Source organism: Alternaria arborescens, assembly GCF_004154835.1.
Source record: "Alternaria arborescens strain FERA 675 chromosome Unknown contig_16, whole genome shotgun sequence".
NCBI classification, from domain to species: Eukaryota; Fungi; Ascomycota; class Dothideomycetes; order Pleosporales; family Pleosporaceae; genus Alternaria; species Alternaria arborescens.
The window spans coordinates 474,108-499,329 of NW_021167871.1; the positions used below are offsets into that span (position 1 = coordinate 474,108).

Genomic DNA, 25,222 nt, shown 5'->3' on the forward strand with positions numbered 1-25,222 from the left:
GCTGCGACTATCATCCCTGGGCCACCACTGCTGGTGTTGGAGCGTCCATAACCATTGATCAAACAACTAATCATGAGCCTGACAAGCTGGTAATGCGCCTGAGCGCCTTTAGTTCCTGTAGTTTTTGCACGACCATTTAGTTCACGTAGTCTCGAATGCAAAATTGATTCACAGAACGCTTGTCTTCAGTGCGAACGCGAAATGCTGTCGTAACACTTGTACCTGGCTAAACATTTAAGCTGTTCTTGGATGATGCACGGGAACCGCGGAGTCGTGGGGTGCACCGAATGGAAGGCCGATGCAGGGCTATAGGCAGGGTTAAAGGGAGCTGTTAGCGGCCCGTCTGTGGCATCTAGCACGACCAAACCTCAGCCCAAGTCAATCATCACCACCGGTGCGGCGCCCGCCGAGGGGCCGCAAGGTGCAACACCTGTGTCTTGTGTGTCATGTTCTGTGTGGCTAGCCACCTTTTCACAGTGTATATGTCATCTCTGGGTAGTGACTCCATCTTTGTCTTTCACATGTGCTGCGCGATCTCCATCGTCGTTCGTCACTGCGGAGCTTTCCCTGGACCCCAGTTGCCGCGCGGCGACTCCACCGTGGGTTGACAAGTCCGACACCTCAAATATGGCCGGCTGACAGTGCAACAGTATAAGACACGCCAGATCTCAGACTGATCTTGGCGATCTACGCCCTTCGCTCCCTGCCAGTCGCTCGCTCCCACCTTTTTCACCAACATGACCCGTCGAAACGTCATTCCTGTCCTCGCGCTAATCCCCACGCTGTTCGTAATCGCATTCTTGTTCTCAGGCATTGACACCAGTCAAGCATGGCGGGGCATACCACAACATGTTGGTTTGGGAGAGCATTTTGGGACTGATGAGCAGCCACCCTCTAGTACCGGCGGCGCCGAGCCGTCCAAAGACACGATCGAAGACCCAGACTATGCGAACTGGAACCCGAGACCCGTGTTCAAGCCAGGCTCGCCAATGCCGCCAGAGCACAACTTTACCTCGACACTGATAATTGCGAAGACGAAGCATGAGAATGTCAATTGGATACTGGAGAAGATGCCAGAGCAGCAGACAGCCGTCTATGTCGCCGATGATCCTTCCGCGCCGCTGCATCCGCCCAAGAACAAGGGACACGAAGTCATGGTGTATCTTTCGTGGATCATCGACAATTACGACAATCTCCCCGACGTCGCTATCTTTATGCACGCCCATCAATTGTCCTGGCACAATGACGAAATTCTGGGCAACGATGCGCATCTCCTCATAACCCGACTGAATCGACACCGCGTTTGGAGGGAAGGCTTCGTGAACATGAGATGCAGTTGGCATCCTGGCTGTCCCGATTGGATGCACCCTGGAAACACCGAACAGGATGCTCAGAAGCAGGAAGAGGTGCTCTTAGCGAAATCGTGGAGCGAGCTTTTCCCTCTCGACGAAGTACCTACCGTCCTTGCGCAACCCTGCTGTGCGCAGTTTGCCCTCTCGCGGGAACGTATACAAGCGAAGCCGTACGCCCAATACGTCTGGTATAGAGACTGGCTATTCAACACGCGACTCCCCGATCGCCTGAGCGGACGAATCTGGGAGTACGTGTGGCAGTTTGTCTTCACAGGTCAGAACATATTTTGCCCTAAAGAACACATATGTTTCTGCGACCAGTATGGATCTTGTTTTGGCGGCGAAGAAGCATATGAAAATTTCATGGCGCTCAAGAACGAACTCAGCGATCGAGAGAGGGATCTCAGGCAGTGGGAGGAGGAACGGAAGGAGATAGAAGAGGCACAGAAGAACGGCGACCAGGCAAAGTTGCAGGAGTTGACAATCCCCGAGCTAGGGAAAGATGACGAGTTCAGAAGAGAGATTGATCGGTTGAGGCCAATTGTGGACAGCCTAAAACACGATGCAGAAATTCGGGGACGAGACCCACGCAATCGAGCGTTGGAAGCTGGCAGGGAGTGGCATGAAGGCGACGGTTTTTAGCTTTTTCTTCCTTTGTATAGATACCCTGGGTATTTTGCAGGCGTATCTGGGTGCGATGGCATCTGGCGTTAAGTGTCTATGGCCTTTGGGGCTTTTGCTGGCATGCTATCTGGGTCTGACACACCGCTTCGTACTTGAAGACGGAGGAAACGAATGATACAAAACATCGCTTTACTTGCAACATGGTCTTTTCCCTGTTTTCATGTTGATCATCGACGCGTGTTGAGAGGAGATGGCTTATCTAATCGTCGCTACGGCCCGGTCACATGCGCGCGTGTCAATTGTGCAAACAAGACAAACCCTTCCATCGCGACGTCTTTGGCCCGCTGGTCGGCCCCGCTTGTCGTTCGTACACGACAGCAATCAGGTGTGTCTGCTGATCTGCTTCCCTACATCTCGCATCAAACCAAACCACGATCCCAATCTCTGCACCTCTACGCCAGATTACGTCGCCGAGATGGGTCAAACTGCAATCCGCCCTCTTCTCCAGTCGGGCCAAACTATACTCTGCTCTCTCTATCGAATCGCAAGTGTTGTTCTACTGCGCCCAAATCAAACCATGTACATGCTTCGGTGTCAAACCAAACCTCGTGGGAGCTTGCATACAAAAGAGATTCGGTGTCGCGTCCGATTACCAGACGCATCGAGTCGGATTCACTCGTAGCACAACTTGCATGGCCTCAGTTGCTCTCTTGTTCTCATACATTGACCCAAAGACTTACCATTTGTGTATTGACAGCTCATTTACCCGACCGTTCCCAGTCCTGTTTGGCTCCTACCGTCTGATCCGTCTGATCTCGGGGGATACGAACCACGATGAAGGCAAACGTTGACGCGCCATACTACCATATGCGCTCCGGCCAGTTCGTCACGACGTCCAACAGCGCAAACGCTGCGCCGCCCCGATTCGTGTCCGACGAGGATGAATATGACTTGTCCGGTCCCGCTGCTGTCGCATCGCCGCTCGAACATCAACTCAATCCACACCTGTACTCCGAACCCACTGCTCGTCAGATGTCAGACGAACACATACTGGAGGAAAACCATAACCTTGTCGAGCTTCTGGAGGCTGCGACCGCCGCGGGTCAGGTAGCGTATAGTATGGACACTGGACATGCTGTGACAGGGAATCTTACATCACGCGACAGAAGTAGGAGAAAGAGAGGTGCCAGTACCCCAACTGAAGATACTTCGCACCAAGCTGATGGGCTTGTTCACCTGAAGCGACGTAGAACTGGTGGACCTACTGATCCTCAACTTCAGGACCATGGCCAAGATATACATGGCGACTGTGCTGGTGAAACTGTACCGCCTTCCAGCGAGTCTCTATTGAACGATGCTCGTGCCGCAGGCGTACACTCCGCCGCTGCCCTCTTCCGTCGTTCCTCTGAAAGAACATCCCGGAAGTACACACGCCCTCCAATGTCAAAGCTATTCATGTCCCTCCAGCTCAGCCCAGAAAATTTTCTTCAATTGCAGGCTTTAGCAAAAGTCTACATGCTCGACACATCGCATCCAGAACGGCAGAATTGCGTAGGTAACCGTGGTAAAGGTGATACCGACATGGTCAAGTTACGGCTGTTCAATTGTGTTCGCGACTTCTTAAACGACGGAGTCGGCGAACAGTTCTTTGGCGAAGACGTTGAGAAGCCAGGCGAGAAGGACGCAATCGAAGCTGCCCGCGCACTAGGGGAGGACAAGACCCCTGATCCGGCTGAGAGATTGACATGGCCAAGAGATGGCAACAAGATTATCAGTCTGGTTACCCCGTTAATGCGACGCATGGTCACCAACGAGCGGCAGCGACAGTACGCGATCGAAACCAGGAAGGGTGGCACAAAGAAAAAAGACAAAGAAGGTAGTGTCGAAGCTGTGACTCAGCAAGGAGAGGACGATACAGGGCATGGAGTCGAGCAGCAACCGCGAGCAGTCTTCGATCGTAACCTTGTTCATCATCCGCATTCGTCACGGTCGATTGTCTCGTCGACCTCGATTCCGACGACAACTATTCAGGACTTCTTCCCTCCAAAACCGGAAGCAACCTTAGATACTAGAGAAAGTGTGGACTCTATACAATCAAGTGCAAAGGTAACGTTTGTTCGTAGACTTTATCGGAATGATTGACACTGCTAACCCGCCGACCAGTTGCCCACAAACAGTCCCACAGAACCAAATCTCTCTCATATCAACATCTTCCTTGTGCTCCCCTCGTCAGGAAGTAGACCGGGTAACAAGCTCGACGAGAAGCGCATCACAGCTGAAGCACAAGCACACTTGGCGTGGTATGACTACAACGACTTCATGAGAGAGACAGTCATTCTGCTCAAAGCAGCCAAACACAAGTACCCTGAATTAAAGACGGAAAATGTATTTCAGGGCGTTGAGCCTGGAACAGACAATCTTCGCGGACTTGCTGCTGCTGCCAACGCGCTACAGACGGAGCATACTCAGCATGAAGCACTTCCATCGACTGCTTGTCTCTCTCAGCATTCGTCAGCAGACGGCCCCCACTCTGTTCTTCCGAACCCGATTTCGACTCTCAACAATTATCCCATCTTCCCAAACGACAGCCATCAGGAAACCAGGTCTCTTCCCCGCTACACCATCAAGTCTATTGGTCCTCAGGGATGGCGCGATGTTCGCAACGCTGATGACTGGTATAGCGTTCTGAGGGAGAAGGCTTTCGCTGTGTGGGCTGATGGTGTGTGTAATGTGCTTGTCGAACTCGTCGACTTTGCTGGCGTGGCGGGATAAGTTTGAGCATGATATTGATGTCAGGAAATGGAGAGAATACGGGGCAAGTGTCGCCAGCCTAAGTGGCATCTGAAGTGCATACATGCATGACGATGGCACAGGTCTTAAAGCGTAGCGCGAATATTAATGTTCATCACATGGCGTACATTGTACAGAGTCTCTCATCCGATTCTCATACCAGTAACCCTGTATCATGCTGGAAACAATTCTCATCCCTTTACTCACCGTTTCCGTTTCAATCGCCACTGTTATACGCAAGGGCTCGACCATCAGGTGTGCCTGAGACCTGTAGTATTGTTGTCGGAGGTAAGTGTGAGTAGCTCACAACAACTGCAATGTAAACACAACAGGCATCGCTGCTCTACGTGTGGGCATTCCGTCTCATGTCGCTTCGTGCTGGAGGCTGCGATAAAGGTGTGTATCGGGTACCGGGAGCGATGAAGAGGCCGTGATAGGCAGGCGCGGGTGCCAAGCCGTCGATTGTAGCGAACGTCGTTCGCCCTTAACCCCTCCATGTCAGGCACCCGATAAGCTTTCGGGAAGCACGCCTAACGGTCGCGGTTACGTCAAGCGTCCCACCTCTTCACTTTAGTGTGGAGACGACTCAAGGTTGATCGTTCGATCGTGGTCTAGATGGCTTCATGAGTTTCGTGCTTACCTAGGTACGCTTTCACTATCGACACGCTCTGTTGCCAATCGCGGAGCTTGGGCCTACCTGACAATACTGGACTTCCAAGGGCACTGGTGCTATTCAAAGTTAGAACACTTATGAAGACGCCTTTCACCTACGCTCCCCCTCTTCCCCTTGTCACTTCCGCCCGCTGATGGCTTTCCAGAAGTCCGACGCTGCACTTTGGCCCCATGCGAGCCTGCCATTCCTCAGAACGAAGTTTCGCAGGTCGCACTATATGAAATAACCGTGTATAAACAGCCAATACCCAGCATCCTTTCGCACAGACTTCGACTGTTTTAACAGCTTCGCTATTATGTCACCGATCTCTACCAGGCGTCCCAAGCTTTTCGATTCTTGTTTCCTCTCGCCCAGTTGAAGCTCCCACCACACTAGGCTGATCGACGTCATACAATCTTTCTCAAGGCGTCCATAACACTGAGATGGGCGTTTTATTTGCCGCATAGTACCTGTGCGACTTCACTTTGCATTGACATGTCACGCGCGAATCTGGATGGGAGTCGATTAGCGCGTCTTTGGTCGACACTCAGAGATACCTAGGCAGCGAATACCTAATAGCGTGGCGTCGCTACATCAACTCTGTATAGGTACACGCTTTGCGCTCACATGCACTGATCCTTACTCTCATCTGTCATGTAGCGCTGTTTGATGGCCTCTTTCAATGATGGCGATAGAAAGAATCCCTGTGTCCACTGCAAGCGAGAAGTGCCGTGCTTCTCGGAGGTTTACGCGGGAAGCAAGTGCCGAAATCTGGACTTAATTGCGTTGGTGTCGCACTGTGACTATCTTTCGAACATTAACGCGGGGAAATTTAACGATTATGGCTGTTATTGGTTCCATACAGAGACGATTAATCAATGGGTAAAGCGTCTCGATATCACGGATCATCAACACCATGTAGCAAGGATGGTATGCCTACACCAAGATTTGGAGAGAGTGATGGTCCTGCAGCTTAAGTTGACAACTCATCCTTCACCTATTCTGCAGTAGGTACGCCCTCACTGAGCCAAGCAAAAACATAGGAAGATGAAGTGGTACCAGATCGCCACTTTCGCCGTACCCGCGCAGGCCGCACTACGTTTCGGATGCTCGACATTGAGCATTCAGCGGCTTGATCCGCTCGTTGAGCCAGGCAAACTTCCTTCCGCTCACGTTCACCAAATCGTTGGAGGCAATGCATTCAACGCGACTATGCAGGAAGATCCATCTACCCTAGCTACCTGCACTACATGCACATTCTCCGAAGACTTCAGGTATGATAGTCCTCGCAATATCCTGCTGATAGCTTCTAACAGGTGTAGCAACTACTGGACTGCAGCCATGTTCTTTAAGCATACGAACGGCTCCTACAAACGGGTACCCATTATGCAGAACAGTGCTTTGCCCAACGGTATTAACGGTGGCATGAGTCAGTGTCTTTGTATCATCACAAATGAGTTATGCACTGACTATGTACCTACTACCCTGCAGCTATCTACTATACGCAACAAGACTTCAACAGTAATGGTAATCAGAAGATAACCGCGTTCCCCAAGGTCAGTCATACCTTTCATTCAGCTCATGCACTGCTAACCTTCTCAGGGCTTCCGCATGACCGTGGGATCTCCCACCACCAACACTGTAGAAGACGCGAAGAAGCACCCCGGTCTTCGCTTTGTTTGTCTGCAAGACAAGAACACTCGTTTCCCGGAGTCCCCAGATTTCCCACCCAAGGCCTGCAAAGGCGGCATCATGACTGTGCATCACTTCCCATCGTAAGCAGCCTCCTATGCGAACTGTATGTAGGACAGATACTAACCTGATACGCCAACATCCAGATGCTGGGACGGCAAGAATGTCGACTCTCCCAACCATCAAGATCACATGTACAACACAGCCAAAGAAGCCTTCAGTCCCGCAGGTGCATGCCCATCTTCTCACCCAGTCCGCATGCCACAAGTCGCCTACGAGACGCTGTGGGATACTACGCAGTTCAACAACATGTGGCCCAAGGATGGCTCCAATCCTTTCTTCCTTTCTTACAATGACAACAAAGGCTACGGTACCCACGCTGATTACCTCTTTGGCTGGAAGGACGACAGTTTGCAGAAGGCTATGGACAACAGCTGCATGTTTCAGGCATGTGAGAATGGAAGACCGTTGAAGGTAAGTGATGCAACATGAGCTCTCGAAGTATTGAATGGCTGCTAACAAGTAATCGCAGAGCCAGAATGTTCAAGCGATGAATAAGTGCCAGGTCAAGAGCGCTATCAAGGAGGACCTGGATGGATGTAAGGGCATCGAATCTGTGCGTGTGTGTTGACAATCTGCTGACAATATCCATTAGGGCTCGACCATCTACCGGGTATGGCGATGTAGAGGAGTAGCGACTAGTAGCAGAAGCCAGGGCGCTTGTTTTATTCTTGCAATACCAGACTGTACGGTACATTCGCTCTCGGGCTTGCTATGCACACATTCAGTCGTTTCGGAATTATTGCCTTCTGTCAGTCATGTTATTTCCTCGGAGATGTGGTCAACGAAGGCGGGACAGGTTGCGTCGCAGCAGTTGCAGTCTAGACTTGATGGTAGGCGATGCCATCGCGTCTCATCAAGCCAAGGATGCTTTTTCTTCTCTCCAGACCTCCGAAACGCCATCTTCAGCCCATGAAGAAGGCATACGTATCATGCAATGCGACTTCATCGTGGTGTGGTATGGTGTACAGTATGCTTACGCACTTGCTCATGCATGCGACCCCGTGCTTGAACCTCGGGATGACTGCGGTTTCACTATCGAGGAGAATTGTTCCGATGCAGCCGCGACCCTTCATCTGTGCTCCGCCATTGCCAGACTGCAGAGGGCCGTGCATACCACGGAACCCACGTTGCGGCCACGTGGTGAGCATGCATTTTTCATGCAGGCGCTCGGACATTGAATGAAAGGCGCTGTCATGTTGCCGTTTCGGGAGGGTGCATGGAGTGGGGGAGGCGATTGCGCATGTACGAACATGGATGGGGATGGTTTGCAAATTGATGGAGTCTGGGTTGCTTTAGGGTTGCTTTTAACTGCCGGTAGGCATGGTATGGCGAGCAAGCTCGATGGCAGAGCGACTTCTAGATCATCATGACCTATGTTCTTTTTGGCTCTCTCGTTAAAGGTTGAATGCTGTGGTCGGAAATAACTGGAAGTAAAGGGGCGGCTGCTTGTGCCTTGATATTGGCTGCTCATCGTACCGTAGGACGGCAGCATCCTTGGGTACCCAAACGCCACAACAGGTGCTGGCTATCTGCTGCTAGGACTAGCTGCAGTTCCATCAGAGAAGCCAAGAATGCATTAATTAGCGTTCTAGAAAAGTCGGGCTGACGGCGATTGGGACATGCAGTGTTCTCCGCCGCAGTGAGGGCCTCTTTGAGGTACGTCTCATGATAACGCAAGGAGTTGGTCTACGATGGACCGACTACAGAGCCGACGTCAAGACCAAACCAGGAGCGGCAATGGGCGCGCGCACCAGCGGAGACCAACTGACCTAAGCAATACCGAGCCCTGTAGCGGCCAAGGTGGGTTCCCGCAGAAAAAACGTGGCATAGGCGATGCAAGCGTGGGCGGTGCTAAAGGGGATTGGCCGGTTGTCAGTCGCGGCGTGAATGGCTTGTCCTGGAGGCTGACTGCATGCATACAAGTCACTTTATCGAAATGCGAGTGTCGTTACATGCAGCATCCTTACGTGCGAGCGTTTCAGAGCAGCCTGGTGCTGGCTATGTTGCTGCTGCTAAAAGGGTAGCTCTGTGGGTGACTGCAGCCGCGGGTACATAACCACGCTGTGTTCCGCCGCATGTACACTCGGTGAGATGGTGGACAACGCGCCATCAAGACCGACATAGCACCATCCTTCTGCAAGGCTGACGTTTATCAACCCTACCAAACATTTGTGGCATCCCGTTGCGACTCGCTAACTATCGTTCCCCCTGCGCGTCCATCTTACTACTCACGCAGCCCCTTGCCGATCTGGGCCCTTTGAAACGCGCGACGAAGACAGGCTGAGCACAGGACTCCGACCGACTACACCCGTCTCTTCATCTTTCTCTACAAACGCGGCACAGACACGGGCATCTGTCTGTTCTACTTGCCTTCGCGCCCCCTCTCCTAGAGCCTTGAGTCGCGCATCTACCATAGGCACGACATCGACGTCGTAGAGGCCCGCTACCCCACGCCCACATAGCAACCACCGGACACGCCGTGGCGCGCATTATGACAAACTCTCTAGAGTCGTCGCGGCCCATGCTTGCCAACGTAAGTCATTCTCCCGTATCCACTGCCCGTTTCAGACGTCCCCTGCCTGTGGTCGATGCTCGCCGGGCAGCACCTACATTGCTTGCTCGACCGTACTCCTTCGCGCCTGCCCTTCCGCTTGCACTCACCATATAACCATTCGCCTCCCCGTCCCGTCCCGACACTACAACGCCAGCACCCAATACCACACCGCGACCATGTCGGAACAAGCACAGTCTAACGAAAAGAAACAACAGTCGGCCGCCAACCGCGCCTCCACCCGCATGTCTACTTACAGCGCCACACCTACTCTCACACCCTCCATCGCACCCTCGCACCTCTCGGCAGCCTCGTCAACCGCCGGCGACCCCAAGTCGCAAGACATCAAGACATGGAATGCCGGATTTGATCGCCTCGAAGACAAGCGCCTGGTCCAGCAACGGTACGCCCTCACCAACGAGAAGACCGACGACATGAGCAAGCTGGCGCTGGGAGCAAAGCTTGACCGCGCACTTGCCCGCCGCATGTCAGGTCAAGACGCCGTCTTCCGGCCAAAGGGCGTCAGCGAGAAGAAGGAGATTGAGACATAAGCCCGAGCAGCGGCACACGACACTTTCATCTTTCGTCGCCTGCCGAGACTCGACCGCTGCTCGCAGCCACGACGGTTATACATGCGGTCTTATTCTCTACTGGCACGAATTTCTGGGTTCATCATGCGAGATATCCTTTGGAGAGCGAGCGAGCACACAAACAGACATACTGGGGGGCCAGGCGGCCTATTGCTACACACCGGTGGCAGTCAAGAACCCAGTCACAGCATCTAGCAGAGCACTACCACGACTCCAAGATGCTTACTCAAGAGTGCTCTATTATCGCTCCTCGGGGCATGACGGCTCGGATTGACACTTCTTACCACTATACCAAGGCGTTGCGTTTCCTACTACTAATTCATTTTTCTTCTTCTTTCCGACTGCACTGTTACGGGCTTATCTCTGTGCCCGTCTGACTTTCCGCTTGATTATCGAATCGAATGAATACGAAATTCCTCTCAACGACGATGCACGTGAAAATGGATGTGGGACTTGAACGAACGCATAACGCGCGTCTTCAACTAATCCTCCTGCCATTACGAGTTCTGTGCCACTATCTAGGTTACGTGCTGGATGCGCCGTCAAACGTGTCATGACGGTTCGGCACATGCATGCTTGTTGATCCCTTTGTTTGTTCGGTGCCGATCACTGTCTTTTTTCGCTTCCTCTTAACGTCATTGTGGGTAAGATGGGTAAGGGGCTGCCCGTCCCTTCTTGATCGTCCCTGCTTCCGCCCATTTAGGCCACTACCGCTGTATCGGAGTTGTTTCCGCGTTTGACAGACCTGACAAGCCTTTGACATCCGAGGGACCGTTGGAGCTATGTAATTATTGATCAATAAAGGTAGACTGGCGCTTTGTTCTCTAGTTCATTGAAAACTTTATTGCAACGCGCTCTTGTCCACATTCCAGAAGTCTAAAGTGACATTGGGAGACGTGGTAGATGTGGCATGAACGAGCAAGAGAGACATGGGTAGGATGAATACGATTCATTTATGAGGTTTTGTTGATGGATTCACGTATGCGTCTCACGTTTTGAAATTATGCATGTGCCTTGGATTAATGTACTCCACACAGCCTATTGTAGCCGGCTTCCCGGCTCATCTTATATCTCCTCGGGCTTCATGATTTCAGCCCGCTCTCTCTTTTACAGACACGCATAGAAGCCCGAAAGCTGACAATACATATATAGGCCATCGAAAACATCCTAGACCAGTGGTAATACATTCCGCGAACATCCGGGCCCGGTGCTAGCCCCTTGGTAAACATAGCATGATATTGTTCTGTAGTTCGGATTATGAGAGCGCCAGATCCAGGCTTTTCCGATATGTTGAGCTGACATCGTAAGCTTGAGTAGCAAGGCTCAGCTGGTTCCGCCCTGTGGTGCGCTGTGGTGCACCATTTTAGACGTTCCATGTGCGATCGAATCCTCCCTTCTTCCTGTTCAGTTGTCGTAAATCTGTCTCTAGACTCCTCCGCACCCTGTCCTTCCATTCGTGTAGCAAGATTCTACCAGAACTTTCCCGTCTTCCTTCGCTCGTTGGCCAGCTCCAGCTGTTCCCTGATTCCTCTCAGTTCATCTCTGTGCCTCGAGTGCGTCTCCTCTAGTAGTCTCGCATGTTCCTTCTTCAATTCCACGAACTCTTCCTCTAGCTTCTCGTGCCAGGGGTAGAGGACGAATATCTGGAAGCAGAGAGCCGATGATCCGATGAGGAAGTTTGTGAGGGAAAAGGTACGTGTTATCATCATTGCGACCTTGTTTCTTTCGGTATGACGAACTAGGTTGTTGGTCCAGAAGGAGGGTTGAATTGGGAGATGAAACCAGTACAGGTCGTAATGAGCTGGACGGTAACGTTACGCAGAAGACAAGAAGTAGAATGGAGAGTGAGAAAGAGGAGTACAACAGCAGAAGACCGTCAACTCCGCGTGCGAAGCAACATTTTAGGCTCCAAAAGTCGCTCAAAGTAAAGTCACATGCATCACTCCCCTTACACATCGATTGGATCTTGGTCTTGAAAGTGGCATGATGGTTGCTGTTTTGGGCCAAAATGGACTAAGGCCCGAAAGAAAATCAGACCACTCAGTGCTGCGCGAAACGAACGGCATGTCTACGCATCGATGTACCGGCGCATTATCGGCGATTGTGAAGATATTACTATGTGCAAGCACGCGGCGTGGAAGAGAAGGAACGGTGTTCATGTGTTGCGGCAGACTAACCCCTGCGATACGTTGTAGTTTATTCGGTATTGAGATGGTGGCTCCTAAAATTGGGAGGCACGCAACTAGTGCGGCGCTAACCAGAATCCCAACGTGAGTTGGATACCATGAACGATTCTCCACTTCCGAGATTGGGTACAAAAGTTGCGGCTAAGGAAGCTGTTATCTCTGTTCCCTTCGCGATATGTTTCGCGGTAGAACAGAGATATTAAATACTATGTGCAGCGAGCAGACCCTCACGGCGATCTGCAGCTACTTGAAGCGCACGTCATCATGATACATGAGTGCGCAAGTATAGTGCAACTATACAACATCAACGCCCCAACATCCACTCTTCCCGATCCCTACTCTTACTCAATCAGAACATAATCCAGAAATCAGCAGGAGACAAAACTAGAATGACTTCTCCCAATATCGAACTCCTCACAGCAGCCACTCCAAACGGCCAAAAGATCTCTATTTTCCTCGAAGAACTCGGCATCCCCTACAAGACCACTTCAATTGACCTCTCCAAAGACGAACAGAAATCTTCTCCTTTCCTCAAAGTCAATCCCAATGGTCGCATCCCGGCCATCATAGACCACACCCGCAACTCCTATCCTGTCTTTGAGTCTGGGGCCATCTTTCTCTATCTTGCCGAGCACTATGATACAGATTTCAAGTTCAGCTTCCAGGACAGTGATGAGGCGATGGAAATGATACAGTGGCTTTTCTTCCAGAATGCCGGCGTGGGCCCAATGCAAGGGCAGGCGAACCATTTTGTGCGATATGCACCCGAGAAGATCGAGTACGGGGTGAAGCGATATCAGAACGAAACGAAGCGGCTCTATTCTGTACTCGAAGCTCGCCTTGAAGATAGAGATTATCTAGCAGGCAAGGGTCGTGGCAAGTACAGTATCGCGGACATCACAACGTTTACCTGGGTTCGATGGGCACCATGGGCGGGTATTGAGCTCAAAGAGTTTCCGAAGCTGAAAGAGTGGTGTGAAGGGATCGAGAAGAGGGATGCTGTGAAAAAGGGCCTTTTGGTGCCGTCGGGTGAGGATCAGATCGAGAGACTAAGGAAGGATCCGAATGTACAAGATCCTTTCAAAGAGTGGGTGCAAAAGGGCCAGAAAGAAGTCGCGGAAAAGCATGGGAATTAACACGGTTCATGACGTGAACATATACTAGCACACTGTCTAGCTCGACGGCTTCATATATAGAGGATGTAAAATGGCTCAAGCACAATGGAGAGGTTAGTTTCAATCGTATGGTATAATCGAAGCAACGACGCGCCCTTGCAAACTTTTTTTCCATTGCTCTTCAAGTTCGACATACGTTCATCTAATACAATAAAATATTTGCAGCAGCCAAGATCGCCTTTGCAGTCTTTTCGACGAACTCCTCTGCTAGAGTAGTATTTCCTGCAACAACGGCCTCGGTCACTCCTGGATATGTAACCGGCGCATATCCAGTGTCAACTCCAGGAGCGAAGACAAGGTGTCTATAAAACTCTCTTCCCGGGAGGCCGCCTTCACTGACGAATCCACGTCCAAAATCGCGTGCCTTGTGGTTCAGCTGTGTCTTGAGCACCGAACTGTTTGAGCTGACAGCCATGTTGCGAGCAGCATTGAACTGCCGCGCTGCATCCTCGAACACAGCAACGGAGTTCTCCAGCTCTCCAAGATCAAGATTGACCTTTGCATTCGATTCTTCTACGATACCTTCCAATCCTCTTAGCCACGCTCGCATCTCTACCCCATAGTTCGCCGGCTCGAGCGGTACAATCTCATCGTCGACTAAACGATACAGCATCAACGCAAGGAACTTTCCGATGGCTGTGTGCATTACGAAACCTGGATCTGCAAACTTAGTCATCCAATGGAAGGAGTCAAAATTCGAGTGCGTGTGGTATATTGGATCGAGAGGCGCACGCGTGGTGCCCATGTCGATAGCGGAGATGCCGGCCCGATGTACAAAAGCTGTATAGTCGCTTTGCGCGCCCAATGTGTCAATTTCACCAGTCTTTTCTTCCCAGACATCGTATAATGTGCGGTTCTTGCCATGCGGCCAGATGACCTTTCGGGCTGTGGAAGTGGTGAGGGTATGGAGATCAGGGGTGGCACTGAAGTCAGGAATGGTGCCCGCTATGCCAACGTCAATGTTCAGGTAAGACACAACAGATGATGTCAACCAGGGGATGTACTCCTCGACCCATTCAGTACTGAAAACCTTAGTCAGAGTCTTCTTAGCTGGGCTGATATAGGTAATTCACCTTCCAACTAGACCGTACTCCTCAGCATCCCAGCTGCAGAGCACGATGGTCCGCTTTGGTTTCCAACCAGTCTCCAGTAGAGTACCAATGGCTTTAGCCAACTCAATAAGAATTGCGGAACCGGAGTGTGGATCAGCTATACACGTCAACGAATTGCTCAACGCATCCTTTCAGCATTTGTGACTTACCAGCCCCGCCAATCATCCAAGAGTCGTGGTGGTTGCCTACGATAACAACTTCGTCTTCGTTCGTACCATTCACAATACCGATGGCATTGTGAATCCAGTTAGTCTCGCCCCTCATAATGTTGCTTATCGACAGCACAGCTTTTGACGGTCCCGTGCTGTAATCAACCCCGTCTATTGCACCCACCCAATTCAGTCGATTCACAGTCTTTGCATCAACACCATGACCGTTCAGAGCGGCCAGCAGTGGTTTTGCTTCAAGCCAAGAGATTGGTAGACTCGGAATTTTCGGTACAGTCTTCTTCTCCTTTCTCACTACGCCCTCTTTAGACGGATATCCCGGTGTCGTGGGATCTCCTGGGTAGGTGCTCAAATCCATCACACTGCCTTTCTGGATACTTGTTGGATTCCTTGCAGGTCCATCGGGATACGTAGCGTAGTTTCCAGCTGTCATGTTCCTGTCGTCTCCCGGATCGGTGAAGATCACAGCTCCAATCATGCCAAAAGTCTGCGCATTCTTTACTTTAAGGCCGCGAAATGGACCACCGTATTTTGCTAGAGCAATCTTGCCTTCAAGGGTGATATTAAGGGCTAGAAGACGTTTGAAGTCCTCTTGAGAAGCTCGGCCTAACTAACTCAGCTTCTGATCTCATGCATGTGCTTTTTGGAGGAACGCGTACCAACGTAGATGTACTCAGCCGATGCATCACCTGACCCAGAGTACCCATGAAAAGCAGGAACTCTGCCAGCATCACCGGTAGGCCCATCCTCTTCGAGTATCTCTTCTTCGAGTGTTGCGTGGTAGGTACTACCGTTTCCATGGTCAAGAGAAAGAGAACGATGAACTGGGTAATCAAGGTAGACGTCTTTAGGTTCGATCAGCCCACATGTCTGAGCAACCAATAGAAGCTACCTACGATAACTGTCTAGTCTTGTTTCGAAGCCATGCTCATTCCAGCGTTCTGCAGTCCACTTTGGAACCGTTTCGCCTTCGCCTGCGAGGTTTCGTCTATGTGCTGTGAGACCTGATGAGCATTTTCAAAGGACGAGAACAGCAGATCAGCAAAGCAGTTCTTACAGTAGTAGCTCGACCACGATGCTATAGACGTGTTATCAAAGGAAGATGCCAAAATCTCTTCATTTACCGTCAAAGTTGGCGGGAAAACGGGAGCAGTATCGCGTCGTTCCAAATGGCGATCGTGGTGGCGGTAATGGTGTTCTTTGTCACATGCGTGGACACTGGGAGCATACAGCAATACCAAAATGAGTAGCATGACGGCCGCCTCAATGCTGTACTTGAAGATAGTGAAATTGGTATGTCACCCAGGTTTTTCGAAGGTTACATATAGTGCCAAGTGGCGGGAAATGCGCTTTTTAGCCAATATCCAGGGTTTGACACACCCCAGTAAATGTACTCTATTTCGATGCCGCCTTATGTGGAGTATTCCCCATATGCACTTATACCCCTGACTTTAGTATCTGTATGAGTATGAATCATGATGTAATAGGGAATATTATGTCTTTTCTCAGGCAATTAACATTCAACTTGTGATAGCGATACCATTGGACATTGACGATAACAGATAGCCATATATACTTTTGCACAAGATATTTTGCTTGCTATATACAATTTATCTGGAACATTTCTTAAGATCGTGCCACAGAACACATGGACCAGAGGGGTTTCCACTAAGCACTAACCTCAACGGTTGTCACTTCGACAGTAGAGCTCTTGGCCGCGTCCGCAGCAACAGGCTTTGGTTGAGGCAGGCTGTAAACATCAGTCTCATCCTCCTGCATGCCGCCCAACAACATGGAGCTTGGAGCAGCAGCCTGATCTGCAGGCGATGCAAGGAAAGCCAAGAACTTCTCATCATGCCACGTGCGTGCTGTAACGAATCTGCCCTCGCTGTCCTGGAACATGGTCTCGTCCTCAGCGCGCAAAAAGTATGCAACGGAGTAGCGATGTTCGCTGTAGTTGTACGGCACAACACGGTGAATGCACGACTGGAAAGTATGGCCACTAGCGAAGCGCAGAGAATCACCGACGTTGATGATAGCTTGACCCTTCTTGGGCTCGACAAAGCCGAATTCCTTGCTGCCGGGTGGGCGGATTTGGAGACCCCACTGCTCAGTAAAGAGTACGGTCAACGAACTGATGTCAGTATGCTTCTGGTGACCGACGTTACCGTCCTTGGCAGGGTTGGACGGGATATAGTGCATCATGGACAAAGTGCTTGTCGAAGGGCGGTGGTTGCGATGCAAGTTTTCAAAGCGCGCAGCACCAGTAAGGCCGAACGCCGTCGAGAGAGCTGCCAGAATGGCTTTTCCCATGATGTTGTTGCCAGAGATGGCATTCTCAAGGATCTTGAGATCACCGCTATTCTTGATGTTGCGAGGAATGTGAGGGGACTCGCGTTGAATCTCATCGCGAGATACCTTCACCATCTCGTAGCCATCCCGTGTGTCCTCGAGAACGCCGTTGCGCGAACCAACTGGCTCGTATCTGGAAATTGTAAATATTTGGAGAGGGCATATGCTATCTGGGTTTCTAGGCTTACCCAAGATGAGGAGCTATCAGTCCATATTCGTTCTTAACCTCAAGAGGAGACTCAAAAAATCGATGCATAAGCTTCAACAGCTCCTGGTGGTCATCAATGAACCGACGTCCATCAACGTTGTTGAGATCCAGGTAGAAGAAACCTTGCTCTTTGCAGCACTGGAGAAGCTTCTCCAGCTCGGCAGGCTCTTGGGAGAGAATCGCAGAGAAGTCGATTGTCTCCATAGGGTAGACCGGAACCTGCTTGCCGTTCCATTCGACCTTTCGGGGTACTTCGGTTACGGGAGCCATGTTGTCTGTTGGTGTGATTTGGTGTTGTACGGAAGATCTGGTGTGTCTGATCTTGTCGAGACTGCGGTGGTTGACTGTGTGCTTTTACACATTCTTTTCAAACTTTATACCAGTATTTGGTGTACATGCTTTGTATGCGAGCTGAGATGTCGTCCCCGGTCAGCTGTTAATTGGTGTTCATCTCGATGATACATCATCTGTTTCGTCTCCAGATGCAGAGATGGTGATATATTGAACCATGTTGCTCTTGACCCAGATTTTGACGGCGTTGCGTCGTACCCCGCTTCCTATGTAGCTACCAGTACTACGGTGAGGTCGGCATCTAGAGCCAAGATGACCCATTACAGGGTCAGCCTCGTAGCACGTTGTGTAAAAGGAGTGGACCCTGCTGTTCGATTGATTAGAACGATCTTCTCTCCGCATTGCAACGCCTCACGAATACATGCAGAGAGTGCACAACATACATGTGGAGATGATGTACCCTGTACGTCGGTCATCTATACGTTGTATGGATAAAGACCTATATTCAGGACACCTGGACATACCACAAATATGGCGTAATGATACTACTCGCCACTGCGAGACTACCAGTGAGATAATGGGATGTAATCTTTATGCAGTCACAAGTTTCTTCAACCATAGTATCGGCAGCTGGGCAGCAACTGCCGTAGATGGAACTGCAGCTGGTGGGGCTTCCGCGGGGGCCCTCGACCAGAACTTAGGGCTGCCGGCATGTCGCTGATGGCTTGAATTTTGACTGCAGTGTCCGGTATGAACGGTCGCAAATGTTTGTGGTAGTCGTCGAGTTGCTTTGCGAAACTAATATTGTGGAGGGATGACAGATTCTCCAATCATAGAAACGATTTTAGCTGTCATCTCTCGCGGCTGGCGCCATCACTCTGAACATTGACACTATGCAACAGGCTCAAACATCGCAACTGAGGATGATGTATGGTATTGGTACATATGATATAAACTAATGCTATGAAGGTTTACAGCTTCATGCCGAGCACCTTATGTACCCGCAAGGCCTGTCTAATTGACAAGTCCAACATAATCTCCTCGCTGCCACCTGGGATGGCATAGGCCCTGACATCCCTATATAGTCTCTCCACCTTGGCACCTTGTCCGCCACGGCTGTAGCTCAGACCACCGAAGATCTGACTTGCTTCTCTAGCACAGAACTCGAACGTTGTGGTACTTTGCGCCTTCAAGCTGGCAATAGCGCCACCAAGCTTCAGCATAGCCTCCATTTCGTTCATCTTCTGACACTGGTATATGAGATTCTCCATCCAGTTGTAACTCGCTTCGATCTGGCGGGCCATGTGTGCCAGTTTGAGGCGGATGACGGGGTGGTCGATGAGGCGCTTGCCGAAGGTCTTGCGCTTGTGTGCGTACTTGACGCTCTCTTCGTAGCAGACGCGGGCGAAGCGCAAGCATTGAATGATAATGCCGATACGCTCATGGTTGAAGTTGGTCATGACAACCTTGAAGCCTTGGTTCTCTTTGCCGATCAGGTTCTCCACGGGGACCTTGACGTCTTCGAAGGTCACGTAGGTGGTACCACTGCTCCATACACCCTGGCAGTCCATCTTGCGTGTGGAGACACCACCGGCGCTGCGCTCAATCAGGAGTACCGATACACCGTTCATGCCCTCGCCGCCTGTGCGTACGGCGGTGGTGAAGTAATCAGACCAGATGCCGTTGGTGATCCACTTCTTCTCGCCGTTTACGATGTAGTGTTTCCCGTCTTCGGAGAGCTTGGCTTCGCAGCCCAAGTTCGCAACGTCGCTACCAGCGTCTGTCACTGTCAGTAAGTTGTTCGGAAATTTCAACCAGGTTGGCAGAACGTACCAGGCTCAGTGATGGCGAGACAAATCCTCTTCTTTCCACTCAGGATGTCTGGTCCAATGCGCTGAACAAGCTCCTTCTTGCCGAACTTGAACAGAGGCGGTGCGCCGATGCCGTATCCTCCGATCAGACCCCAGACAAGACCACCACTGCCTGTTCTTGACAGCTCATCCGTAATGATCATCTCGTGGAAGTGATCCCACTTCTCCGGTGGCACACATTGAACTCTCCGGTCTGTCAGTTCTTTGGGAAAGTGGATGCCCAGCATACCAGCAAGGTACCCGCGCTCGCCCATCTCCTGGTATATCTCGTCGGGTACTTTCTTTGCTTCGTCCCATTCAGTCACGTTGGGCATAAGTTTCTCTTCGACCCATTGGCGGACTTCGTCGCGGAGGGCTACGTGTGTATCGTTGAAGTAGGGAGAGTGGTACTAGGCTTTGTGTTAGCGATGCCAATGTGTCGTCCGTAGGTTGACGTACCGTTTGGTACCAGGATGGGTCTGCGTAAGGGATTAGGTCGCCATAAGCATCGAAAGGCTCAGCCTCCTCAGCAGCGGCCTCAGTTGGCTGTGGCGCTACAACACCAGAGTTGGCCTCTGGCTTGACCACATCCTTCTTCTTCTCCGCCTTCTGTTCGGGGGCAGCCGCTGCTGGAGGAGCCGGGGGAGCAGCCTTGGTGTCTAGCGATCCGACTTGGAGCTTCTGGTACTTCTTGAGGATGCTGTCGTTGTGATACTTCCAGAACTGCTTTGAGGCGTCCTTTCCTGCGACGCGCGAAAGAACTTGGAATAGTTAGTCTTGGGTTTGAAGTTTGCAGAACAAGCGCCAACATACTCTTCTTGCCTCCGGGATGCTCTTCCTGGAAGTTGGTCAGATCGTAGACATCCTCATCTACAATGATCCATAGGTCGCTCGCTGTCTTGTGCGACGCGACGTCAGCTGCTGAGAAACGTTTCGACATGTTGATCTGTCAATGTGCAGAGGGAGGAGAGGGTGCGAGTAAGGAGAGCAGAACGATGAGGTGTCACTAATCACAAGACAACCCTTACTGACTTATAAGAGGCTTAGCAAGTTTCGGGATCCTTTCACATGCCAGCAACTACTCCACGCGCCAAGGTAATCCGGGGAAACCGCCAGCTGCTGAAGGTCGGCCGCATATAGCGCATTCCGGAGTGCAGCGAGCCGCTGTCTGATGATCTCGTGCGCTGCTTTGCGAGCGCTGCAATTGGTCGCTGCCGTCATTGACCGGGTGACTTGCTGTTTGAAACTTAACGTCATACGCGTAGATGCCGAGGTCATTTCAAGGTTGCTGCATTGGGACGCTCACGTGTCGACATTTCCGCGGCGCGCATTCTTCACATGCCGACAAGCAGATGCTGACATTCAGATGCTTGACGACCCGTTGACATGATTACTTTGATCCTGGGTAGGACGCGACATTTCACGTCGTTAAGCTAGGACCCCAGACCAAATTGACTGGCAATCCTTCCAACGCGTCGCGTGTGGGGTCTCCGCATCAAGCCGGCGTCATAGCTCGACGCCTCCAACTACTCCGTCATGGAACCTCCTACTTGCCTGCTGTTCGCGATTCAGTACTTTTGCAATACGCCATGTCTCGAGAGGTGCAAGTAAAAAAAGGATCCGAGATCCAGGCTCCGGATGGTCCGCAGACCGACGGCATGATTCGCATGCCTGCAATCGTAAACATGTCAGATCAGTTATGTGGCACTGGTAGGACCGACATAGTTTACTAATTCCACGACTGCTGACGGCGATAGTCATGATTGCGAAACCTCATACAGCCTCTGCAGTCCATCATCACGGCGAAGAAGGTGTGTCTCGAATCGTGCACCCGTATCATCCGCTCTACACGAACCAGCGTTCGTGCAATCTTACAGAAGCAGCAATCTGATAACTTGGCAGACACCATTGTGTACGCAGCAAAGGGCCATGGCGCCATCGTGAGCGGATCAAATGGTAACAAGAGACAAGAGCTAGCACCGGGAGATTTTGCACTTATACCCGCGTATGCAGAGCATCAAGAGATCAATGAGAGCGACGAGGATGTCGTTTGGATCATCACAAGGGGTGGCAGGAACCCTATCGTTCAGAATCTCGCGGGTTGGTCAAAGGACTAAGGCTCTCTCAGAACAAGTCTTAGTGCGAGCTTTCTATGCACACGAACATGAACATGAACATATCGGGACTTCGGATGATGTTTTTGCACGTTGCGTTGTACAATCTACCTACATGACGGTAGCTTTGCATACGGCCCGGCAGGTGTAAATCACTGAGACAATTCAGCCACTGCTCAGTAATTAAGCAGGCGGGTGGTAATTTTCCAATCAGTTACGTTGTCTCCCAACATCTACGTCAGATACACCTTCCTTCCTAATCGTTGATCGGTTGACGCAGGTGTTACAGTCTTAATAGCGACTTGTCGCTCACACATGTTGGTATCATGAGATCTCATTGGTCAGCTGGCTATCTCATTACACCCCACAATAACCAAAGGTACAGCATATAGCACGGCACAAACAGCGGAACATGGGGCATTATATACGGTTATCGGTCGTTTCTATTCGTACTCTTGGTCTATCTTCATCTTCTTCATACCCCTATACTGCTTGAACCGCCCGGACCGATCGGCATGCACGGCACCTACGGCATGCATAGCCACAAGTTAGCCACACGATAGATATTGCGCTATACATACCGTCAAGCGGATAGTGCTCATTGGAATCCGAGCTCTCTGGGCAGTATCGACTGGTACCTGTTTAATTTCTTTTTCGAGGTACCAGTGACGCTGGGAGTGTGGATGCGACTAGTACTCAGCTACGTACAAAACGGCGCATGTTTGTAACCTACCCAGCTTGACAGGCTCTCCATCACAGAATGATTTACAGCATGTTCACTCTGCAGACTGCGATCATGACAGTCTTTGCGAGACTATCTGTCCTAACGGTTGTTTATCGGTCCTTAATACTCATCTCAGCTGTATCCGTGCAGGCACAGAATGATTACAGCCAACATGTCAATGTGTTGTAAGTAACACGTTCCATTTTCATCATTGAGATACTCACAGCCACTAGTCAAGGAACACAGGGTGGTGGAAACAGGTTTCCAGGCGTAGTTGCCGCTCCATTCGCCATGGCCAAGCTTGGACCAGACGTTCAGAATGGGAATGCTGACGCCTACTCCGGTTACCTCCCCGAAGGCAACATCTTCGGATTCAGTATGATGCACGAGTCCGGAACTGGAGGCGCGCCGAAATACGGTGTTGTAAGTCAGATGCCCGTTACGGGTGATGTACCGGACCCTCTGGCGGATTTGTCACAACCGCGAGCATCACCGGATCAAGCAGGTGTAGGATACTACAAGTCTTCGTTGGCAAATGGGGTCACAGTAGAGCTGAGTGCTACTCAGCATGCCGGCTTGTACTTGTACACCTTTCCAGATAACACATCGTCATCTATCGTAGTCGATGTTTCGCATGTACTCTCCAGCTTTAGAGGCCTTGGTTGGGAACAACATTACTCAGGCGGTAGTTTCAGTATCTCTAACGATGGTCACTATGAGGGATCTGGAATTTACAACAATGGTTGGAATCTTTCACCAGACTGGACGATTTACTTCTGCGGCAAGTTCAACCAGCAACCTCTGCGATCAAGGACATTCATCGGAAATGCTAGCGCCACGAGCGAGCCGGTATCTGGAACTGCACGGCTCGGTGGCGTTTTCACATTTACCGCATCAAAGGTGACTTCTCGTGTTGGCATCTCATTCCTCTCTACCGACAAAGCTTGCGAGAACCTAGAGGAAATCTCACAGGACATCGAGCTCAATAGCCTAGTCGAAGTTGCAAGAACTAGATGGAATGAGGAGATACTCAGCAAAGTCCAGATATCCTCCGAAAACATAGAAGACTTGCAGTTGGTATACAGCTCTCTTTATGGCATGTTTCTCATTCCCTCAAACCGAACAGACGAAAACCCCGATTGGAACGAAGGGGAACCTTATTACGATGACGTTTTTTCTCTTTGGGACATCCATAGATGTCAAACAGCCCTATTTCACATCATACAGCCCCTGGCATATGAAGAATTTCTTCGCTCCCTCATTGACATCTGGCGACACGACGGCTTCATGCCTGATGCGCGATCTTCAAACTACAACGGCCGGGTCCAGGGCGGTTCCAACGCTGACAACGTGCTCGCGGACGCCTACATCAAAGGCGTTCGAGGAGCAATAAATTGGGAAGATGGCTTCTCTGCAATGCGTACCGACGCCGAAGTCGTACCTCCAAATAATTTCGACCCTAAAGCGCCTGATTCTTCAACCAAAGAAGGAAGGGGAGCCCTCCCAGATTGGCTCCAGTACGGGTACATCACGCCTCGCTTCACCCGCGCTGTTTCACGCGCAGTCGAATACTCCGCGAACGACTACGGTCTTCATGTTGTCGCAGCGGGATTAGGCAGAACCCAAGAAGCATCTAACTACCTCAACCGATCCCGCAACTGGCGTAACCACTGGGACCACGCAGCTACGTCTAATAACCACACTGGCTTCATGGTTCCGCGTTATGCAAATGGTTCATTCGCAAAGCAGGATCCTGCGATCTGCGGTGGTTGTTACTGGGGTGATGCGTACTATGAAGACAGTAGTTGGATCTACAGCATGAATGCAATCCATGACGTCGCGGAGCTAAAGCGGCGTATTGGCGGCGACGAACGCTTCATTGACCGGTTGAACAAAATTTTCGAACTAGATTTCTTCGACGCGGGGAATGAACCTAGTTTCACGACACCGTACTTGTACAATTTTGTGGTCGGAGAGCAATGGCGGAGTGTGGAGAGAAGTAGGACGATTGGCAGGCTGTACAATTCTGGGGTGGAAGGGTTACCGGGAAATTCTGATGCTGGTGCTATGGAAGCAAATCTTTTAGTAAGTGATCTCATTCTCATGGTTAGGCTTCTTTGGAGTCGTGACTAACGTTCTGAACAGTGGCAAATGATTGGTCTGTATCCACTGACAGGTCAAACTACCTTCCTTGTACTTTCCCCCTGGTTCCCTCAGCTTAGTCTCGACCTTGGGAATGGGAACAAAATTACCATTACTACCACCTTCAGTGACGGTGGCGATCGGAACTCGGCACCCTACGTGCAGAGCCTGAAGGTCAATGGCAAGACGTGGGACAAAGCGTGGGTAGCTTGGGAAGATGTATTTGAGAAGGGTGGTACGATGGAGTATGTGATGGGAAGCAGTCCTAGTCGTTGGGCAACGGGTGAGCTACCGCCTAGTCCAGCTTCATTTAGATGACATGATTATGGATCTCAGCAACGACTATTTCGAAGGGTATGCAGCAATAGTATCCTGGTGAACACAAGAACATAAGATGGTAGCCCTAAGAACAAGATTACTTTGAAGACGATGATATGTCATCAGTATGCTATATGCTATACAACGCGCTTCGTCTGTCAATACTGCAAACGGAGCATGGCAAGAAAAGAAAAGTCTCAATTCAAGCATCCATAGTCCAATAATCGATAAGGCTACCAAAGTTCATGCCTCATGCCGCTGTGCGCCGG

At 50.9% G+C, this 25,222-nt stretch overlaps 11 protein-coding genes across 11 annotated transcripts; 7 read left to right on the forward strand and 4 right to left on the reverse strand.

The window, feature by feature from the left end:
- Nucleotides 1–737: 737 nt before the first annotated feature.
- Nucleotides 738–1,994, forward strand: AA0111_g7316 (hypothetical protein; the record flags this gene model as incomplete). The annotated part of the gene is made up of 1 exon (XM_028653637.1): nucleotides 738–1,994. One exon carries the CDS (start codon nucleotides 738–740, stop codon nucleotides 1,992–1,994), a length of 1,257 nt encoding a protein of 418 aa, XP_028505024.1.
- An 816-nt stretch (nucleotides 1,995–2,810) lies between these two features.
- On the forward strand, nucleotides 2,811–4,748 carry AA0111_g7317 (hypothetical protein; the record flags this gene model as incomplete). The annotated part of the gene is made up of 2 exons (XM_028653638.1): nucleotides 2,811–4,082; nucleotides 4,140–4,748. 2 exons carry the CDS (start codon nucleotides 2,811–2,813, stop codon nucleotides 4,746–4,748), a joined length of 1,881 nt encoding a protein of 626 aa, XP_028505074.1.
- A 1,717-nt stretch (nucleotides 4,749–6,465) lies between these two features.
- On the forward strand, nucleotides 6,466–7,797 carry AA0111_g7318 (hypothetical protein; the record flags this gene model as incomplete). Its single annotated transcript, XM_028653639.1, has 7 exons — nucleotides 6,466–6,692; nucleotides 6,741–6,847; nucleotides 6,910–6,974; nucleotides 7,021–7,193; nucleotides 7,257–7,584; nucleotides 7,643–7,709; nucleotides 7,766–7,797. 7 exons carry the CDS (start codon nucleotides 6,466–6,468, stop codon nucleotides 7,795–7,797), a joined length of 999 nt encoding a protein of 332 aa, XP_028505023.1.
- A 2,106-nt stretch (nucleotides 7,798–9,903) lies between these two features.
- On the forward strand, nucleotides 9,904–10,275 carry AA0111_g7319 (hypothetical protein; the record flags this gene model as incomplete). Its single annotated transcript, XM_028653640.1, has 1 exon — nucleotides 9,904–10,275. One exon carries the CDS (start codon nucleotides 9,904–9,906, stop codon nucleotides 10,273–10,275), a length of 372 nt encoding a protein of 123 aa, XP_028505014.1.
- Nucleotides 10,276–11,783: 1,508 nt separating this feature from the next.
- On the reverse strand, nucleotides 11,784–12,023 carry AA0111_g7320 (hypothetical protein; the record flags this gene model as incomplete). The annotated part of the gene is made up of 1 exon (XM_028653642.1): nucleotides 11,784–12,023. The coding sequence occupies one exon, from the start codon at nucleotides 12,021–12,023 to the stop codon at nucleotides 11,784–11,786; it is 240 nt and encodes a 79-aa protein (XP_028505157.1).
- Nucleotides 12,024–12,889: 866 nt separating this feature from the next.
- On the forward strand, nucleotides 12,890–13,636 carry AA0111_g7321 (hypothetical protein; the record flags this gene model as incomplete). Its single annotated transcript, XM_028653643.1, has 1 exon — nucleotides 12,890–13,636. One exon carries the CDS (start codon nucleotides 12,890–12,892, stop codon nucleotides 13,634–13,636), a length of 747 nt encoding a protein of 248 aa, XP_028505158.1.
- Nucleotides 13,637–13,817: 181 nt separating this feature from the next.
- Nucleotides 13,818–16,207, reverse strand: AA0111_g7322 (putative glutamate carboxypeptidase; the record flags this gene model as incomplete). The annotated part of the gene is made up of 6 exons (XM_028653644.1): nucleotides 13,818–14,697; nucleotides 14,749–14,884; nucleotides 14,937–15,560; nucleotides 15,614–15,799; nucleotides 15,851–15,958; nucleotides 16,012–16,207. The coding sequence occupies 6 exons, from the start codon at nucleotides 16,205–16,207 to the stop codon at nucleotides 13,818–13,820; spliced, it is 2,130 nt and encodes a 709-aa protein (XP_028505155.1).
- A 415-nt stretch (nucleotides 16,208–16,622) lies between these two features.
- On the reverse strand, nucleotides 16,623–17,784 carry AA0111_g7323 (hypothetical protein; the record flags this gene model as incomplete). The annotated part of the gene is made up of 2 exons (XM_028653645.1): nucleotides 16,623–17,439; nucleotides 17,495–17,784. 2 exons carry the CDS (start codon nucleotides 17,782–17,784, stop codon nucleotides 16,623–16,625), a joined length of 1,107 nt encoding a protein of 368 aa, XP_028505156.1.
- A 992-nt stretch (nucleotides 17,785–18,776) lies between these two features.
- AA0111_g7324 (hypothetical protein) lies at nucleotides 18,777–20,595 on the reverse strand (the record flags this gene model as incomplete). Its single annotated transcript, XM_028653646.1, has 4 exons — nucleotides 18,777–19,585; nucleotides 19,639–20,065; nucleotides 20,115–20,416; nucleotides 20,469–20,595. 4 exons carry the CDS (start codon nucleotides 20,593–20,595, stop codon nucleotides 18,777–18,779), a joined length of 1,665 nt encoding a protein of 554 aa, XP_028505161.1.
- Nucleotides 20,596–21,244: 649 nt separating this feature from the next.
- AA0111_g7325 (hypothetical protein) lies at nucleotides 21,245–21,772 on the forward strand (the record flags this gene model as incomplete). The annotated part of the gene is made up of 3 exons (XM_028653647.1): nucleotides 21,245–21,365; nucleotides 21,413–21,466; nucleotides 21,558–21,772. 3 exons carry the CDS (start codon nucleotides 21,245–21,247, stop codon nucleotides 21,770–21,772), a joined length of 390 nt encoding a protein of 129 aa, XP_028505162.1.
- A 1,012-nt stretch (nucleotides 21,773–22,784) lies between these two features.
- Nucleotides 22,785–24,953, forward strand: AA0111_g7326 (hypothetical protein; the record flags this gene model as incomplete). The annotated part of the gene is made up of 2 exons (XM_028653648.1): nucleotides 22,785–24,578; nucleotides 24,639–24,953. The coding sequence occupies 2 exons, from the start codon at nucleotides 22,785–22,787 to the stop codon at nucleotides 24,951–24,953; spliced, it is 2,109 nt and encodes a 702-aa protein (XP_028505159.1).
- Between the last annotated feature and the right edge of the window lie 269 nt (nucleotides 24,954–25,222).